We start from the raw sequence: 21,604 nt of genomic DNA on the forward strand, positions 1-21,604 counted from the left end.
TGAAGGTGAGATGTGACTTAAAAAAAATAATAATAATAATTAAAAAAAAACACTGCTCACATACTGTTTTCAAAGCATGAAGACCAATGTTGACTCCACTGAGTAAATTTCGGCACAAGATAAATAAAAGACAATGAAACATTTTATATTTCTATGAGAGGTATTTGAAAACAATGAAATACAACATTAGCTCTATGGTTCTCGGCCTTATTGTACACTTGATTCCAAAACACAATCATTTTTACAAGATACAATCAGAACAAAATACTTTATTGTAGGATACTAAAGTGCTCATATATAATTTTCCAAGTGTTATTTTAATAATAGATTTTAATGTTCTGATACAGCCCCTGCCCTTTTAATGCAAAAAGTGGATTATGCTTCTGCAAAATTTTTTCCTGCTCAGCGACAAATAGTGACAAGTCTGATTGTCTCTGAAGAACAACCACCTCAGCTGCAGCCTTCAGTGTTGTACATAAGACAGCTAGGGACAGAATATTACTTTATTATTGAGTCACAGAGCATCTTTCCTTTTTTTAAATCACTGAGGCTGACAGCCACCTGCCATTATTGTTGTCAGTCCAGTCACAGGCTCTTAATCAATCCCAGTACCTCCTGGAAAAGCCTCTGCTTGGTCCAATTTGAGTTCTTGAAAGGGCTAAAAGGCGCTATTCATTAATTCACACCGTTGAACTGATGTTCAAATATGGAAAAACAAAAATAAAGCAAAACAACAACAACAAAAAAAAAAACAAACCAGTAAGTTGCATGGCTCAAATCATTTTTGAAATATTTCTAAAGTGATTTTGTACCATTATTATTGTCAAAAAAAATTAAATAAATGAAGTGTGTAAATGCTGACTTTCCAACCACGCTAATCAAAGAATTATTTCTCCACTAAATGTGTGTATATTCTAAATTTTGTCAAATTTGGGAGTGAATAGAAGGATTTCGCTGCAGACATGTATGGCTCTTTGATAGCTTGTTTTTCTGTACCCAGGATAGTATTGGGATGGGCCCCAAAAATACACAAAACAAAAGACAAAAAAGAAAACAACTGCTCTGCACATTTGCATTGGAAATTGCAGAATGGATTTGTAGATGGTACAAATTGAAGGGATCAGACTTTAACCTTTTAAAACTGAGTCAAAGCAAAAACCTTCATGCCTACAGTTTGGCAACCAGAGCTGGGGGGGAAAAAATCTTTTACATCACTGAAAGTAAACAACAGTAAGAGCAACAAGAGCTGTTGCCATCAAACAGGAGCCAGCAGATGAAAAAAAAAAAAAAGAAATAAAATGTGGGATTATACTGTTCATAAGAGCAAATATTAACTTTGGTTAAATGTTAGTTGGAATTTATGTGAGGTAAAATATAATTTAGCAGACATGCTAGTCCAAACCAAATACAGACTAATTCAACTCTTGAGACCAAGTTAGGTCAAAGGTACAAGTGAAGGATTGAAAAGCAACAAAACTTTGTAGTCCCGGTCCATTATTAGTATAATACTGAGCATTGTGAGCGATGCTTTTATTTATTTTATTTGCCTCATTGCTGATTACATGAAATATTTACTTCCACTTTATGTGGGGGGCTTTATTAAAACACTTATTTTGACAATTTTCTGAATAAAATATGACTTTAAGACTTTTTGGGTGCTGTAAACAAGATGGCAGATGAAAATGCAAAAATACAAAGAACTCCTGCAAAATAACTGTTGCCTGGCAGAAAATCATGCCCTTCTTCTTTGGTATAGTATATTAATGTGACCTCACCTGTAAACCATGCTGGTTAAGTACAGTAAGTTACAGAGTTTAAAATATCTTGTCTAATGCTCCATTAAATGTATATCTGAATGCCTGTCTGTCTGTCACCTGTACATATATTCACCAGTTTAGCTTTTGGACAATATACATAATCAAATATTGCAAACATTCACATACACATGAAAAATAACATTATATACACTGAAACATATCTTTTTAACATATCCGTACACATGAACACTATTAGCTCACAATTAGAATGTAATTCTGATCTTTGTAAACATTGTGACTTTATATATATCCATATATAGAAATATATATAGATATATCTATATATATACACATCATAAAGCAGCATAACACTGGACCATCTGTAAGAATTGCTGTGTGTTATTTATATCTGGCTTTTCCTTCACAGCCACCACAAATGAAACTCTTGGAATTCCAGGGGAATCTGAGATTTTCTTGGATTCCTCATTTAATTAACATTCCTCTGGAATATATAGCTGTTTCCTGTGCCCTGTGTTTTTAAATGGGGGGTTTCTTCCTTTGAAAACCAAGTGAGAACACATGATACTATTCCTGTCAGGTTTCCATCAAGGTCCCCTTTACTTTAGCCAACACTCGACTTTGGCACTTTGGCATTGTGTTGTGTTGCGTGTGTGTGTGTGTGTGTGTGTGTTTTTGCAGAGAATTTGAATATGAAACATTCACTTGATGTCTTTAAATATCTTTTGCTCTAAGAAAGATGAACGCCGGGTCTTTCTTAACAGCAGAAACCGTTCGATGTTTTTGAGAAAAGAATATTTAACACAACCTTACATGATTTACCGACATCCCCAGGAGAGGATGCTGACCGTGCTGAAACACCACTTTAAACTTTTAACAACTGTTGTGCAACAACAGAGGACTTCAATTACCTGAGTAGCTTCCCTTTGACACTGAAGTGGATTTAAGTCGATGCAAAAAAAAAAAAAGAGATACCTTGACAGACAACACAAACAAATCCCTCCAAATAGTAGCGCTGATATCTTAAGTCCGACCTACTCACAAAGACTTAAGTTGCGGATGAAATCGCCTACACAGGTAACTGCACTGCACTCAAACTCCACCTGGCTCTTCTTCAGAGATTAAGGCTTTTCCTGGCAACTACTGTAACTAACTAACCTCTGGTTGATTTATGCACAAGACATCTGCCAAATGAGCAAACAGAAAACATGACGGCAGTGGGGAAGGAATAGGAAACGGCAGTCTCTTTTCAACCTTTTACACATTCAGTGTGGCAGGTGGTTGTTCAAAGAGTAGAGAGGGTTTTCGCCACAATAATCAGTCATCATTCCTCGAATAAAGGCGGCCCAGCTCACAAAAGTGATACGCCCTTCTGTTTTCTTCTTTGCCTTGAACCTCATCAGTCGGCAGTGTTCTGGCTTGATTCACAGGAGAATAAAACTATCAGACCATCCTGAGACTGTGTTTTGATTTATCTATCCAGTTTCCATTCGTATGCGCAGCGCTCACATGACCGTCTCCCTCTCCTCCTCGACCACAGGCGAGGGTTTCTCGTTCTCGGCGGGCCGCGTGTGAGCACAATGCTCCTCTTCAGGAACGTGCAGCTCCTGTCCCGACGAAGGTATCGAGTTTTCTGAGACGGAGCCGTTCTTCACGTAGCCGGGGAGGTTCCTGTGGCCGTTCACAGGCACCGGTCCCAGCCTTGTGGTGAGGTGGAGGGCTAGCGGCCCTCTGGCAGTGACGTTGGTAACACTGGTGTGCGACACCATAGGTCCATAGCTGTAAGTGTTACTGCCACTCCGAGCTTTCCTTTTGAAGTCCAGTGCCAGACTCCTTCTGCTCCAGGACTTTTTGATCTCTGCTTGTACCTTCGAGGAGAAAAACGTGTTTAGCCATTTGTATTTGTATTGTATGTCGGAGTTTTTGCTGTAAAATGCAAAACTCAGTCAGTTCTTACCTCCCCATTGCAAAAGCAGTATATAATTGCAACTAAGAATCCCTGAAAGGAGAAAAGAACAATTTTACTGACCTGCAGAAAACACTTTAGCTGTACAGTATACGTTGTTATTTAGAACAGCATTTCACTTCCTATTTATCTTAGTAACGATCTAACCACAGCCAATACCTCAGTAATAGGGTTAGGGTTATCCAACTATTGGATAATTGATCCATCATGGGGTTTTTTTCCACTGATAAAGACTTGTTTGCCTTGTGGAAGTAAAATCCTATGGTTGCCAATCAGATATCCCTTAAAGCTATACTCAGCATTTGTGGCATTTCAACCTCGGCAGCTTTACCTGGAAGGAGTTAAACAGCATCTCATAGTGCATCTGGATGAGCCAGGGAACTCCAGATACTTCTGTGTATGGCATGGCATTGAATATGATATAGTGGACACCAAACAGCGGCATCAGCACCAGCGTTGACTTCAACAGTTTCCTGTAACAGACAGAGGAACATTTTTTTATCATCTTAATTAAATGTTGTACACACGTTGCCAAATGTTCAGCATATTATAGAACCAGACCCAGATAGCAAGACTCAATTCTAAAAATGGTGATTTTTCCATCTGAATCATCCTTTTGTTTACTAGGCATGCTTAATAATTATCGTAGTTTAGTATCTGTTGAAATGACATTGAAGCTTTTGTCAGAAAATCAACAGGATTTTGTATTTCATGTAAAGAGGGACAGTCCGATGGCAGTCAGTGCAGTCAGTAACATTGTTTCATTGCTAATTGAGTTTGCAATCTGATGAGGAATCAACATTGAAGTTCGATGTTGATTCAATCTTGAATTAAATGTTGAGTGCAATGTTGATTTAACATAGGGTCAATGATTCTTTGCTATCTGGGAAATAACAATTCTGCACATTAATTCAGTTGTTGATTTGTTCATGTTGTTTCCCTATTTTGTTTACTTGATCCATTGGTCATAAGACACTAAATAATGTTTGAATTTACATTTCATTTCACATCCAATAAATAAATAAAATCAGTTTTTTCATATGTGAGCATTTTATATTCACAGATTCACCTCTTCGCTACATGAAACACTGAAAAAAACCATTACATTTTATATTTGACTAAAGGTTAATAACCATTACTGGCTGCTTTTGGATCACGACAGTAAAGCGAGAATATTATTTTATCACTGCTATTCCCCCATTTGAACCTGCCTCATGATGGAAATGCGATCAGATTGAATACATTCATGGCATCATTGTGCTTACCATGATACAGGCTACAAACATGCTGATAGGATGAATGAAACAAAATGAACAGCTGTTCTGGTGAAATTGTAAAATGAAAGCAATCATTTCAGTCAGTACCTGTACTGTTGCCTTGTGTCACACCTTCCAGCGTTTGTTTCTCGCAATTTGGTTGCCAAGACTCTGATGATGTTCAGAAATAACATAAAATTAACCTGGAACGAAAATAGAAAAAAAAAATGTATATATATGACACGGTTGAGGGTCACAGCAAACCTAATAAGGTATTCTCTCCCACAGCTGTCATGCCACAGGTGCAGTGACATGCTGTCATCTTCCGCCCAGCAAGACGAAAGACGCAAGCAGCGAGCATGTACTCACCACCACGGCCGCCAAGATGGGTACTTGATATATCCATTTCAAATTGCCTGCACTTAAGTCCCAACACCTGCGGCAGACAGACAGAACAACAACAGGGCTCAGCAAGTGATAAGTAAGCATCACAGTGGCAGATGTATGATCCAGGAGCCCCGTGTTTTCGCTCTGCTGTCTATAATGATCACTGCCATTCGAGAGAGAGTCACACATGGCACTGAATCGCTGACCTCCATTTAAGATTTAAGATTGAAGAGTGCTGCACACACAAGTATAATAGACATGTTTCGAAATAAATCTTAATGTGAAATTTCTAGCCTTCAACCCGGTGAAATAATTCATTACCCTGCAAAGTGGCTTTTATTTTCAAAGGCTTCTGAAAAGATTAGTTTGCACTGAAATAACAACAACAACAAAAAAAAAATTCTGCCTCTAGCTACCGCTGCATTAGTTTTTGCGTATGTGTGGCTTTAAGAAGGGAGAAAGATTCACAAGTTTGTATAAAAGATTTTATGGTGCTTGATCGAGGTCGGAATTCATCCTTTTGACATTTCTAATCAATACATTTGAATTTGTAACCAAATATGTTACACTACTATTACATGCTGAATGCACATGATGGAGCTCTGGTTATTATCAAACTTCCTGCCGCCTTCCTGCTGACAGCGAAAACAAATATGTGATTTAGTTCCACGAGACGACTGCTGGATACAAATTGGAAACTGAAGACCGTAGTGTTTCTGCATCCAAGCTGATCTAGAATAACGTCTGGCTATTTGTGCAGATAACTTACTCTGTGTCTGCAAACATGGCTCTCACCGTCGCCCAAACTGTCACAAACATGGCTGGAACGCCTGAAAAAATAAAAAGAGGGAAAATATAATTAATTAGAGAGAGAGAGAGAAAAAAAAAGTTATCACACAGAAACAAATGAATGCATCCATCAATCACTGGTCTAGTAGAACCTGGGGAGCACAGCATCCACATTGTATGCGCTGTGCTTATGTAACTTATACGCACAGTGTGTACAATGCAGGAACCGTAAAGCCCATATTCATGTGTGTGTATCTAAGGACTTGACAGTGCTTCCCATATTTTTTTTGTTCAAACTTCTTTGCGTACTGATTAGACCATCAAAAATTAAATACCTTACATAATTTTTCAATTTGCACGGCAGGTAGCCTGTTATTCATTTTCGAATCATGTGCTTGTGACAAAAACGAAGATGAAGCAGCACTCACCCCAACCAATTAGAGTAAATCCCCAAAGATACTTTCTGTCTGAGAAGAAGGTCATGAAGATGAGGCTATGGAGATACAGGCCCTCAACAAGGATCCAGTAGTAATTGGTCGCCAGGAAGTACATAAACAAGGTCACGACTACCTTGCAGCCAATCTACACAGAAACAGCAAACAGGGAAAAGAGACAACATCAGGCCCCACACTGAAACAAGTCACACCTTCTGAAGCCCTCCAAACCACAGCATCGTCTTGATATTTTACCGTGTGGCTGCAGACACTTAGCGTTGTTAGTACAGTGTTTGTCGAATTTCCCACAGATTGTCTAGCTATCTATTGATCCATCTATCTTGCAATATCTGGCAACCGCAGTACGGTCAATATTCAAGAACTGTAACAAGAACGCAAGAAAAAGATGGCCTTCATTTTCAGTTGCTGCTAAAGTCATCAGATGTTTTCCATTCATACTGCACATTCACAACCTTATCCTTTCATAAAGCTGTATATAATACAAACTTTGCTTCTCTCATTGAGGCTGAATGGTTGAATCGATGTATTGACTGCACTAAAGAGTCATTCAGTAAAATGAATCCTCAGGCTGCTTCTAAAATGTGAACTTTCTAAATAAATCCAAAGGCTAAGACATTTCTAGCAGATTTCCAAGGGAGCAAAGCAAAGACTGAATGGACTTAACGTACTTGCTTTGAGAATCAAACACGTTGCAGTGCAATCTGAAAGCATTTGTGAACATCAGCAGACATTTAAAATGGCATCATGGAACTTATGCCCATATTATTCACAGCCTGTTATTTCTCTCTGCCTGTTAGGGGCAGAGCTTTCATCTGAGCTCACTATTTGGCAGCATGACAAATTCAGTCCAGCTGAAAGTAACACTTTTTATAACCTCTAGTTTGGAAATTAAGGACGGAGGTGTCAAGTCATATGTTTAAATTGCTTTTGAGACCCAGTAAATTTCCCCTGGGCCCGCTGGCCTGGACTGGAGGAAAACTGGGAAACAAAACATGCAAGTTATAGATTGAATTAAGCTGAAAAGAAAAACTAAAAATAAATAAATAAATACATGTCCTAGTTCAAAATACATTTCCTATGGCCACACCTTTAATATAATATATTGACAGTGACATTTTATGTTATTGTGGCCTATTTCTGTTTGAACAGAGGTTAATAATAATCCTGGTAGTATTATGTGCTTTTGTCTGGACGGGCTGTGTGGAAGCCTCAGGAGCCCGTAATGTTTTAGTCAGCCATCGATCGTTCAGCCTCCTCACTGTTATCTGGCTTCAGCTGTTGCTGCTCTGCTGTACTGCCACAGTTTTTGGACTCAGCGGCTTTCTTCCACTGCTGATTACCAGTCTTGTAATTGTTGTATCAAATTTGTCTTTTCATCAGCGTGTTTTCAAATCAGCACATTTGGTTGACAGCGGGAGGTTTTTTCCTGAGGGTGCTTGTTTGGTTTCGTGCCTTTAATGTAACAGTATGTGATTATGATGTGTTTATTTGTTCGTATCACAATCACCTTTCCATGTCACGTCAGGTATAAAATAGATTTATACCTGATGATTTATGAATTCTTGCCTTTAGTAGCTGATTGCAAACCCTATGCTGTGTAAATGTTAAAAACACACTAGGCCGTGACACATGTTGGTCAAACTGTGGTCAATACAGTCACGCTTACAAAATAAAGTGAAATGTGTCTCTGGTAGGTGAATAAAGACCCTGGACACCCTGGACAGGTCACCAGACAACATACAACAATAACAGCGCAAACAATCATCCAACATAGAGACAAACAATTATTGGTGCTCCCGTTCAATTTAAGTGGCGCCAATTAACCCTGTGACCTTCGGCCTTTGCCTTAGGGGTTAACCAAGTGGTTCACTCTCTCAGTCTCACTTACGCACACGTGATCATTTGGAGTCACAGGCAGGCAGAGTCAATAACACGTCTATGTTGTGTTCAATCACTGTGTCATGTAAAGTAAGTCACTTAAACAAACCGTTTTCACTCCAGCACATCTTCTCATGGTTCAAATGTCAATGGGATATATTGAACAAATAGTTTGTTTGCATATTAAAGCATGCATGAAAAATACCCAGTCTTTATCCGTTTTTTTTTTATTTGACTCTGAAGGGGAAAGCCAATTACTGGCATGGAAAAGCTTGGCATGGTGACAGATAGTCCAGTTTATTTGCTCCTGCACTGGAAAAGCAGGCGAGACGCAAAAAAAAAAACAAAAAAAAAAAACCTGCCTTCCACTTTGGAAAATAAATGTTTAACACCCACGGCAAAATTCACCGCGTCAATGTCAATATTCATTCATTATGGAATTACTTTCATTCAATCTGATGATAGATAATGGAGATGATATTTATTAATTATTATTTTGTTGGTTTTTTTTGGCAGAAAAACTGGCTTTATTCTTAATTATGCAGTGTTGTGTGGAATATAGTGCACACTGAGAAATAACGACAGTGTGTTTTATGTTCAAACCAACTCCACTGTAAGCGTGCTATAAGTGCGTTGGTGTACTTACAAACTGTGTTTTATTAGCTGGCGGAGCCTCGGTGATGGACTTCAGGTCTTCGACTGTGACTCGCTCCATGTTCTCTAAGGCTGATCCAGAGTAGAGAACAACATCTTTCACGAAAATACTGATGGCCCGCAGCATGTAAGACACAAATAGGTGCATGTGGATGTAGTTCCTGGTGCAGTGTAATCGGCTGGAGACAAAAAAACAAAACAAGAGAGCCAAGGTCAAACGACAGCTGAAAATAGTATCTTTACGTTTTTGTATGCGTGTGTGGGCTGACGCACCTTTGAGGGTGTAAGCATTTAAACACACACACACACAAATAATACTGTTCCTAATTAGAGCCAGCTGAATTTCAGGCTGACTATGACACATTCTTCAGATTTAGGGGTATAAAACGAGAAGAGGATGCAAATTTCCATCCAGACGAGCGTGAGTCTACCTGTCAAAAAAAATTAACTGTCAAAACATCCCATCTGCCAGCTTCCCGTGGAGTTGACCTTTGGTGGTCACACCTGGGCATTGGATTCAAAATGCTGGATCAATAGTTGTAAAGATTACATCATGATGAAGTCAATGACAGTATTGGGAGGAATATTGGTGAAATAATCACCATTTAAAAAAAAAAATAAATCATCTTAAATTTTTAGTAAATCAACTCACTGTATCCATTATAACTGTTAAAGCCCCACCAAGGAGCTAAATGTTTGAGCAGCCTCCTTCAGAAAATGATTGATTCTAAAGTGGTCGGTGAAAACCAATATAGCATACAATCCCCTGGTGAAAAATATTGAACGCACCTGCTAATGTGAAATATCCCTTTTCTCTCCCTAGGAAAACATTTATGAGCTCTGCTGTCTAAAATTGGACATGTTGAAGGGGGAGATGGCTTGAGTGCTCCGGAGCACATAGACAGAATGTCAGATGGGCCCCTGGGATGACTTATGAAACTCATTTGACCTGTAGAGCTCCTGGTGCCAGTCGGGAGTCTTCCTACAGCTTCCTGACTGCCTGCCTGCCTTTACAGTAAGTCACAGCGGTGGTAAACAACACCTTCACATTGATTCCTGATGGTCACCAAAATCATCAAATAATGACAGAGCTGTCTGACACTAATCAGCCTTCTCTGAGTAGCTACTTGCAATTCTTCGCATTTTCATATCATGTGTTGATGTACTTTATATGTTTAAGGAAAAGACAACAAAGCTTCAGGACTGCAATATTTCACAGCTGGGCGGGATTACTAAACCAGTATCCAAGCGCTGGTCTTTCTGCACTGGAACTTGAGATCAGCATAAAAAAAAAAAACCCAAAACAAAAACAGAGAAGGTAAATGTCAGGTAATGAAGCATGCACTGCTGCAAGCCGCCTCCTCAAAGTAAGTCATATCATCGTCTTTGAAAAGTCAAAGCTAGCGTGCGATCCCTTCTGTTCCCTTCATTTCTGACCCTCTGTCTAACTCTCCCTCCTGAGGGCATTTGTGGTTGATAGGATTGATTGAAAAACGGCGGTCCAGCAGCAGTATTGACTCACCGGAAATATCCCAAGATGACAACGGCCACCATGAGTGATCCCAGAGAGATGGAGTACCCCACAGTGTAGATGAGATACAGACGATGAAAGACCTCCTGTTGGAAGAGGATAAATTGGTAGATCGTCAACAATGGAAGCAAAATAAGGAAGCTATTAAGACTCTAATCCCACAGCACAGCATGTCATTATATATATATAAATTATATTATATTATATATGTATAAATGCTAAAAATGCCAACTACTTCATACATAAAAAATGGAATTTGTTGGCTATAGATCACAGATAAGAGTGATTTTCTACAACTAAAGGAATACTGAACAGATACAGTATAGCAAAACAGTTTGAAGGAAAGCAATTGGTAGAAATACAAAAAAAGCATCAAACTAAAACCAACACTTGTTATATTTATTGCACATCCTAATCCGCATGTGTTAACGCCAATGAAAGGGTAATATTCAGTCAGTATGCATAATCAATATCATATTATCCAACAGCATGTCAAACGGGCGATGGAGCTGAGCGAGGCTGGGCGGGACAGTCGGATGTTCCAGCGGAGAGTCACTACAAGCAGTCTATCTCTTAGTCAACAGGCTGATGGGGGCCAAGAGCCCTGTGTGATGTAACCAGATACTCCACTGCTGTTATCGTTTAGGATCAGGATCATGTGCCAGAAGAAAAAAAAGTCTGAAGTTGTGGTGGTGGTCGGCGGTATTGGCAGTAGGGCTGCGTGGGGCTTTCATTCTTGCACATGTATTTGTCATTAACTGCTGCAACCGCTCCCTTGGGAGCCCATCAACATAAACGTCTGAAGTCAGGGAGAAATTGAAGGGTGCCATGATGAGGTTATGCCCACATCCTCCGCACCAAATTCAAGAATTTTGAGAGGAAAATTTATGTGGGAAAGATGATCATTTCATGGCCAAAAAAAAAAAAAAAAGGGGGTGATATCAAACTGGGACAGCTTTTACAACAATTTGACAAAATCCCTGAGTTACTTGAATGTTCCTTATCACAGAGTAACTGACTGCTGCATTCCTCACTTGGAGAGTGCAACCACTAGCAAACACTACCATCTACCTTTGTCAGTCTCTTGGGGATTGTGGTAGCAAAAGGCTGCTGTGTTCTGTTTAGAAAACAATATGCCTGACACGCACTGTGTGGTGACGTAGATGTCAGCGTTTCTAGTATCCGAGGTTTGCCTCTGATGTGCTGCTAATAATTCGATTGTATGTTACAGATGTTGCCTCTTCGTGGACATGGACTATGAGGAAGCCGCGGTTTAAGATTACAGTCACACATATTCAGAGGTGTCACGGTGCGAACCAGGGGAAGTTGCTGGATACTGAGAGTCATGTGATGTTCTTCAGTTTTTCCTTGCAGTCTCTCTCACAGTAATGCTGCTGCTTTAGATATGAATACATCACCACTGAATTAGACATTGTTACGACACAAAAAGGGGAAATACCAGTGTCTGATGGTGCAGATATGAAAGTATCAGCCCAGTGTGATCTGTAAACAACTGGACTTTATTAGATAACAGCAAATGAGCGTAAACAAACAGAAAAAAAATGTCTTTTTTTATATGTGGAATAAGAGGACTTTGGCATCAGCTGGCAGAAGACCATTTGTGTTTTGATTGGATTGTGCCCCCAACAACAACAAAAAAAAACAACCCATGAACCAAATCCCATGAAACACCTCGATGGGTTTGGGGACACCAGGGAACACTGGGGATAAGATGGACCACCGACTGTCAGACAATCACTCAAGCCCAACCTCAGCAATGATCTTGGGATTTATTGTGAACAAACCCCTACATTTCCAAAATTGTAAAAAGCTTCTCTAATACCGAGCAATAATGGTCACAGGCTTGAAACATGTTCAAGCGTCACACGTATGTATAATGTTTGAAGGTGGCCCTGCCATGTAAATGAAATGATGTAATGTTAATGAAAAGACTGGAAGAAACAGTACCCTCAGTAAAATCTGCACATTTAAGACTGAATTACTCAATGGTACATAATTTCCAAGAAAAAAAAAAAAAAAAAAAAAATGATGTCAGTGCAACATTAGTGAACATTTAGCTGATTGGAGCGCCATCACATTTTGTCCCTATCACAAACCAGCCACGCTGTCATCCTGCCATTATCTCCCGGTCACCCACTCAAACTATTCAAGCTATTACTAAACTGTTTTTTGCGAATTACTGAGAAGGCAAGTTGGAAACGTGTCATGCATTGAAGAGGGCTTGTAATTACAGGGTAACATAGCCATGCAAGAGCCTAAAAGGCTACATTTACTCAAATGTGACAGTTTACTTAGGCAGTGTATTCACAGAGGTCATTACTCTTAATTATTCCGGAGAGGGGAGCTGCCACTGTGTCAAACGAGACTGATCTCACCTTTTCGTGGCTGTGGTTGTAATGGTAAAGGAATTTCGCACATTCATTATAATTGGCCCACGTCTTGTTGATTGTGGCCAGCTCCCACGTTCCATTGTTGTCGCACCGACGGTATGCCAGGCCTAGACATCAAGAAGCACAAGGGCCTATTTTTAATCCCAAAGTTTACCTTTTGTTTGCCAGAACAATCAATCACTCGTTCACAACTTATTTTTTCAATGATTAGATATTTGATTATGATTATACACATTATACAGCAGCCTCTGAGCTCTGCTGCTCTTTCATCTGGTGACTGTACCCAGAGCCAGACTCACCTTTATGGTTGAAGTCATAGATGTACTCTGGACAGGCGGTAGATACGAGCTTTCCCGGAGGTCCTTCAGGCCAACAAACAATGCCGTCCCATTCTGGCGAGCAGAAGCCATCTGCGAAGAGAAAAGCAGTGTTGACTTAAGAAGTAGAGCCTTGGTTTTTGCATTTACAAGATGACTGTGTGTTTTAAATGAATCTGTTGTCCTTTAAAGATGAGGCCAGATGTGTGAACTTTACTGATATGCAAATGAGCCCAGCAGAGGAGACCAGCGATGTTAACCGTGGTTTGTTCAAGTGAAGCACTGAATCACCTCGGGAACACACCACATATGATATACGTCAGACAACTACACGATGATCTGTCTATCTATCTAATAAGCAAAAAAATGCCAACAATATCTAAACTACTGAGAACAATAATGTTAGTAATGATGATAATTTCATGGTTGAAGTTGATGCTGCTCCTCAGTGAACAAGGTGGATGATGGCTATTCTACTCATTTGGCAGACGCCCTTTTCCAAAGTGACTGAGAAAAAAGCTCTTAAATACTACATCTTTAAAATGGTTGCAGGAGATTGTGTAATAAAAACACCAGTTGGGCATGCTCGGTTTTTAGGAAAGGATGTGCTTCTTGAAGACGGCAGGGATGACTGCCTACTCTGATAGGTGCCATCTTCAGGGATGGCAACGCCTGGCTAATATTCCTCGGAAGAATGCAGAAGTCGACAAGGCTCAAAGGGTTGTATGGCTGAGTTCAAATATAGGACTGCAGACACAGTCACTGATGGCAAACATTAGTGACTTGAACTTGATTCGGGCAACCAAGGGCAGCCAGCGCAGGTTGATGAGTAGCAGAGTGACATGTGCTCTTTTGGGCTGATTGAACACAAGATGGCCGTCTATTTTCTGGAACAACGACAAAGTGTTTTCACTGAGCACAGAGGAAGGCCTGACAGATGAGACAAGCAAGGCATGGACCCAAAGCTGGGTGTTGTACTAAGTTAGGTCAGGCTTGATTTTCCTAATATTTTCAAAAGCAAAGCTTGGTATGATACTGATATCATGATGAAGAGGCTGATGAGTAGACAGGGCGGAGAGGGACAGCTGGGTGTCGTCAGCATAGCAGAGGTCCTGTCTATTGCAAAGAGGACCCCAGGTCCACCGCAATGGGGACGTTTCCACTTGCCTTACATCAATGAAGAAGCGTCTGGTGAGGTTGGATCCAAAGCAAGAAAGGGCTTTGCCCAAGATGCTCATGTTAGAGGACAATAATGAGAAATGACAGAATCAATTTGGAATGAAGATTAAATGGCTGATTTGCAGTTTTTAAAGAACAATCAGTACTTAATGAACCAATTTAATGACATCAACTATTTATAACATCATATAATTACCCTTCATGTGTTTTATTGCACATACAGGATTGGCAAGTCTAATGAAACTTGAAGGGATTTTCAATTAAAGTTTAGTGTTTTTGAGGCTGTAGTGAAAAACATTTACAGCGTAAAATCCCAGGCAAACTGTTTTTTTGTTTTTTTTGTTTTTTTTACACAAAGCTCTGGGCATTTTCATCACTTTCTCGTGATTCCCACTACATTGCGAACTGCATTCTTTTTCTGAACATCACAAAAACATTGTCATCTATTTCCAGGGAGGAATGCAGACCATGTCATTTTGCAATAATGTGGCTATACTTAGACGAGACAAAGAGCTGCAGGTTCAAATGGAAAAAAAAAATAATAAAACAACCTCTCTCACAGCACAGGACTTTTAAAGTGTTAGCTAAACTGTGGACCTCAGCCCTCTGATAGTGAAAGCAAAGTCCCTTTCCCCACAGATTCCTGGCAAAAACCTCCCTTATGGCTTGGCATTTGTGTTGTATTATTGAAAACATCTGCCCCACTTTGACCACTAATAAGTAGCTAAGGATAAAACTAAAACTATCCTCTCTTTGCAGTTGATCCATTATGTTCTCATTCCTGTAATCAAACTTACAAAGAAACATCTGAAGCCATGACGACATGCTTTTTATTTGCCTGTCACAAAATTAAAGAGCAGACTGATTCCTACAGATTTCTGGTGGGAGAAAAATAGCGTTTAGTTTTGAAAATCACACTGACCACACAGCCTGGGAGTAAAAGTAAAATTGCCATTCGCTTCTGCCATCGGTTTTATTACCATCAGACCACCTACTAACAGGCTTAAATTAAACACTGAACAAACATATATAATTTCCCGAAAATGTCTTGACCATGATTTAAATATAAACGCGGCTAACAGGCGGAATTTGGTATTAGTGATGTCACTGAGGTTTTTAATAAGGTTTTTTTTCTCCCCCCAACTCATTTAATTCTGACCTGCAGATGTCAAAACATGCATTGCCCTTTCTCCTGATACATGCAACCTTTTATGATGATTGCTGATGTTATTCTACGTGCAGACCACAAGCTTGAAGGCTGAGCTATTTTCACACTGCAACGTCTGGGGCATTGAACCCACATCCCTCCACTGTCCTCTCCAGGCAAACCTCAGTGTTTCCCCTCAATGAAAACCTTGTCTCAGCCACGTAATGGAGACTTTTGTTTATTTAAAGCACAAATGAGAAATAAAAACAAATAGATAAAATGCTGAAATGCAACCAAACCAAAAGTTTCAGCCTCACATGGGACTTTTCAGCACACAATCAATTCATTACTCTGAATAAATCCTCCATTTCTCACTGCTGGTGTTTTAAAATAGTCATCACCCAACATCTCCTGTAATAGTTCAGAAAACCACAAGTTTACAGTGCCAGAAAAAAAGAGAAAGCAAAAAAAAAAAAAAAAAAAAAAAAACCCTCCGGGGGTGGTCAGGCAGGACACAGGCAAGACAAACACAGATGTAAAACCAAAGTCCTAAAAAAATGCACACTAGCTGCTATTCTCTGACTTTACCTCAAGCCGCAGATTCAAGGTTACACCACAATAGAAGAGAGGGGGAAAAAAAAAAAAGACTATGCAAAAGAAAAAAATCTACAAGAGTGGATTCTGTCCAAATCCTGACAATCACTTTCAAGAGAATGCTTGCATGCTTTATCAGGCAGCACAAGTAATGATTTCCTTGAAGTTTATCTCAAATCTTGACAGCCCCCCACAATTTTACCCCACATCACAGCTAAACTCCTACCCAAGTTTAAAACGATTTCCACATTACATAATTACAAACAAACAACCAGATGAGAGGCTTAGGTTCAAATTTAGTTCACCTAAAAGCAAAGTGAAAGTAATTTGAACACTATTCAGTAAAAAAAAATAAAAACAATAAAAAGAATTAAATCTCAAATCAAGCATGTTAAAGGAACACAAATGTGCTTATCCAGGCATGTACAGCCACACCAGGGACTCTGTTCTTCTTCATTAAGGTAATATGTTTATTCTAAGTCCCTCGGCTGTTATGTGATCGAACAGACATGTGCAGCCTTCCAAAAGAGGTCAGAAAACAGCCACCACATGCAGGATGAGTCACATTCAATGTACGCCAGCATCATCAGGTATGAACGCCACCTTCCCTGTGCTGATCTACCCCCAAAACAGCATCTCAAACATTTCCCAGCATGCCCACAGACCTTCGTGATTGACCTGTTCCAGTCCAAACATCCTTCCTGACACTGATACAGAGAAAACATACTGTGTAATTTTTCCCATTGTTGTTTCATTTATAAATTGATTGATTAGTTGATTAAAAAAAAAGGTGAAAAAAAAAAAGAGAAAAATAGTTCAAAGCCAAATTGACTATGAGATGCCAAAATGAAGGACAGTATTACCGAAATCTTATGTCGGAAGATGATGTGAAATTGCTAACAACTGTAAATGGAAAGACAGCTACAAATGTTGTTTGGAGGTGGCTCTTGGAGTGTGACAGCAGGCTTGCCAGCCACTGAAATGCCAGGATGGATTTAGTGTGATGTGCTGAGATGAGCAACACAGACTCTCATCTGAGAAAGGCCTCATGTTTGACTGACTGCTCTGCTTTTCATTAGCATCTATGGCCTCCCCGTTAAAAGCACACTGTTCTTATGTAAACCCCGGACATCTTATACAAGCTGCTGTTCGGTGCCTGCAGTTTTCAATGGTAGCAATTCTGTCATACTTTCTCAAATCCAATTTGAGATTCGTGGACACTTATCAAAACCATGAGGAGTTGGGCAATACCAGCGGATAGAGAATGGTCAACAAAAGTTTTCGTGTTCAGTCTGGAAGTAAACATTTTTAATTATGTGTTTCATCTACAAGGGGGTATCGTTTGGAGGGTCTAGCAATTCAGTGTGACCACAATGAACTGGGGTTAGAGAGAAAATAATATGACTGGTTTGACTGTGGAGTCCAAAATCCTGCCCTGAACAATCAACTGGGAAAATGACAGTAACCGCAGTGAGATACAGTAGATGCTGGGGTCTGTTGGAAAATGGTGGTCGTCAGACACCCATAAATACACAAATACAGCCCAGGATCAGCATTGCCCTCCATCCAAGCCGCACGGAGGACAAAGAAAACAGAGCAGCATTTTCAAACATAACCATGGACTGAGAGTATGCATTGGGCTGCCTGGGGAGTGCTTCCACAAATATATATTTGATTCGATCAGCAGAAAGTGTGCAAAAACGTTGTGAAGCACTAAAGTGTGCACAGCATCAGCTGATTAGTATAAGCTCTTATAATCAACAGTCACATTCAATCAAGACAACAAGGTGACCCCTCCAGCCTGATGGAGGACTGGTGCGCCTGTGATCATCGAGCTGCTGCTGGCTTCATTGTTCAGTTTACTGTTTGTGCCGATTGATTTCCTGCTGGTTCTCCGAACAGCCCCTGCCTCGTACAATATGAGCTATTCAAATCTATGTTCATGAGGGTCTGTTCTGCGCAGCCCCTCGGGGATTTATTGAATTACCCACTGACTCTTACACTGGCCTGAATTTACTGAAGCGCTCACTGAATAGCTGAGCCTGTTTTTGACAAATAAACGCTATTTTGCTTTGCTAAATGGCTCGTTCACTTCTGAGATATGCAAAAGTAATTCAGAGCCAGTAGCTACGGGGAGCGGAAAAAAATAATAATAAAAAAATCACACTGATAAAAACCTAATCAAGGGTAATGAAAAGGGGCCGAGCTGTCGCAACGAGCTGTCTCAATTTCACATAAACTGCAGAATTTGTTTCCTTCCATTTCCATCTTTCTATAAACACTCACGATTGTATGCAAGGCCGTTTAGCTGATAAACACAAGCATGGATTTTATCTGTTATCCATGAAACACGCCGATTTAACGTGCTGATTTGCATGGACAACACAAACGCTGAGAATTCTTTGCTGTTCCATCATGGCATGACAAGAATTTAAATGTCATTCATGTTGCAAGTGGTGGACCAACAACAAGTAGCTTTTCGCTGACTAAGTGTGTCCTTGCAGACATTTGACAAATGTCATAAAAACACATCCTACACTGGGTGTACAGGTCTGTCACAGTTTCACACCTTCCTGCCTTTGGATCCATGCTGACGGGGTGGCATTCATCACCCAGTTAGGATAAATCATTTTGACCGATCCGCCAACATTTCCTCTAGTGGAACAATGAGGCTGATGTTTGTGTGTCTGAGTGAAATGTCTCAATTAGCGAACTGATATTGTGGACATGTTAAACATTACACAAAGCATCAACATATTAGCCCCCTTTTTTTTTATTATTCACAGAACCATTTGCATAGCTGAAGAAGTTTATTCTCATTTCTTTACTCACCAGGAATCTTGTGTTTCGACTTGATGTTCCCCTCACACTTCATTTTGGCTTTGAACAGCAAGCCTATCTGCTCCTCTTTTGTGAGCACGTCATCTGCATAAACCTGCAGAAACAGAAAATGACCGGAGTTTTAGGGAGTTGGGAAAATGCTTTCTTGTCATATATATTATAAACCAAGGTCGAAATCTCCAAACACCGTCACTGGACATGACATTTTTTGGTCTTTCCACAAGCGAGCATAAAGAAAATGGGAGCAGAAAATTCCACTACACGTTTCTGATCACCGTCTGGGTCTGAAGGAAAAGTTCTGACTTTTCTCCTGGTGTAAAAATTAGCATGAATTGGTTCAGATTACTGACATCCAGACAGCACAACCTAAATTTAGTTTCCCACAGTAAAATATGCCTCGAAATGTACATTACTGACATTTTCCCAAATGCTATATGAGGGAGAGCAACAGGGTGGCCTCTTAACTGTCAGAAACCAAAAGGCAGTCATAAAAGTTTTTTTTTTTTTCTTGAACAAACAGGATCACTTTCTGTTGTTGATCATTGTTCCAGCTTGTATTCCTGTGGTTAAAGCTTGTATGTGGTTACTAATCAGATATGACAAAGTTACAACATGGACAGAAATGACATTTTCCTCACGTTTTCTTCACACCTTATATATATATATAGATATATATATATCTATATATATATATATGTTGGGTTTTTTTTTTTTGCTTTGAAACATTGTGTGGCTTGGTAGCTCAGGTGTGATTTTCCAGTCAGGGAGACATTTTCCATTCTAGCAGGTCACACTGACTGGCTCGCTGTTTTGATGACACATTTCTTTACGGAAATGACAAATGTGACTGTATTGAAAATGACCACATTCATTTCTAACGGAGCGTGACAAGAAAAGTGGAAATGAAAACATAAAAAGGGGCAGCGCTACACAGGCGGACAAATCAGGAGGATTTTCTACGCTGTCATACAAGGGTTTTCATGTTTGCTTCGAGCCACACTGCAGCAAAGCGCAATATGTATCCACACAATGAAATACAATCTAACATTCATGCCATACAGTGGCCTGGAGGTACAGCTTTAAAAAAAAGTTAAAAAAACAAAAAGCTCCCAGTTTGTTTTTTTCTTTGGTTCAGTGATGCAGAGCAAACATTACAAATTAAAGACAGACGTTTACTCTGAGCAGCTGACTCCCTGGCTGCAGCTGCATTTGCCAGTTTCCAGCAAAAATCACAAATCTGGATGTTAAGAATTTTGATTTTGTTCTGACTTCTATCAAAACAAAGAGTGTTGGTTTATGTCGTGGGAGGAAATTAATTTACCATGTGACAGATCACAACGTGCAGTAAAGAAGTCAAAAAAACTAAGAATGAATAAGTTCAATTCAATCACATTTTTAGAATTTATCATTAAAATTTAAGATACAAGCACAGTCTCTATGTCAGTTTACGAAGGGCAAAGGTCACGTGGAGTATATTCTGTATATTCTGGTTATAATATCAATATTGAGTTCTGCTCTGTCTAAAACTACAATTACACTCAAGTGATTTGTTTATGTCTCCATGTCTAAATTATGTTTCAAATTGGACATGTTTTGTTTATTTGTGAATGTCTGAAGCAAGGGACATTCAAAAGAGATCAATTTCAACTCCTTTGGTGCAAATGAAAGTGACAACAGGTGCAATGGAGAGGCAAAAGGAAAACAACCCTGAAAGAAGAATTTGTTTTACTCTCTCCTTCCACTTCTTTACTGATGCTTCTCCAGTCGTGTGTTTTGTTAGCATCTTTGTCACTACTGCTGGCATGGTGATACCTACGGCCAAATCCGTTTGCTTAGATAGTCAAGGTGGGATTACAAGAAGGCTCGCTGTGTCTCCCAGCACAGTCTCCAAAGCATGGAGGAAATACCAGGAGATCGGAAGAGAAGTGGACAGGATCATAAAAGAGCACGAACCCAGCTGCAGGACCCGTACCTGCTTTTTTTTTTTCCCGGAGGAGCCCCACAGAATGACCTCCATCAGGATACTGGTGTTTATGTTTTGGACCAATGTGTCAGAACAGCCTCCACGAGGGCACGAGGACATCCAAGTCCTGTACCCTGACTGCTGTTAGGTACCAGGGTGAAATTCTCAGAGCAGTTGTCTGACCTTACGCTGCAGGGCAACGCCCGATCTCATGCAGCCCGAGGGTCCGTGTACAGACACACACTGTGCAGGATCCATTAGCATCAGTGGCATCTGGGAGGAGACGCCCCAGGACACAAGTCAGCAGCAGGATACAGGCACATGGGGACCATACACACCACTGAGTCACATTTTAAGTTGCCAAGATGAAATCCACTAAGTGAAATCACCCTGTGATTTTAATTTTTTACTTTGATTTTCAGTGTGATTGTGAATCAATCCATTAATGACTTGATGAGTTA

General features: G+C 39.9%; 1 protein-coding gene across 1 annotated transcript; it reads right to left on the reverse strand.

Moving 5' to 3' along the window:
• Positions 1 to 2,819: 2,819 nt before the first annotated feature.
• Positions 2,820 to 19,230, reverse strand: pth1r (parathyroid hormone 1 receptor). Its single transcript, XM_029525180.1, has 12 exons — positions 19,172 to 19,230; positions 13,402 to 13,512; positions 13,079 to 13,209; positions 10,683 to 10,777; positions 9,153 to 9,339; positions 6,602 to 6,755; positions 6,154 to 6,214; positions 5,367 to 5,433; positions 5,106 to 5,200; positions 4,073 to 4,214; positions 3,733 to 3,774; positions 2,820 to 3,643 (listed from the first exon to the last, which is right to left on the reverse strand). Exons 1-12 carry the CDS (start codon positions 19,212 to 19,214, stop codon positions 3,281 to 3,283), a joined length of 1,491 nt encoding a protein of 496 aa, XP_029381040.1. The 5' UTR covers positions 19,215 to 19,230; the 3' UTR covers positions 2,820 to 3,280.
• Positions 19,231 to 21,604: the final 2,374 nt, after the last annotated feature.

Source organism: Echeneis naucrates, chromosome 17 (assembly GCF_900963305.1).
Source record: "Echeneis naucrates chromosome 17, fEcheNa1.1, whole genome shotgun sequence".
NCBI lineage: Eukaryota > Metazoa > Chordata > Actinopteri > Carangiformes > Echeneidae > Echeneis > Echeneis naucrates.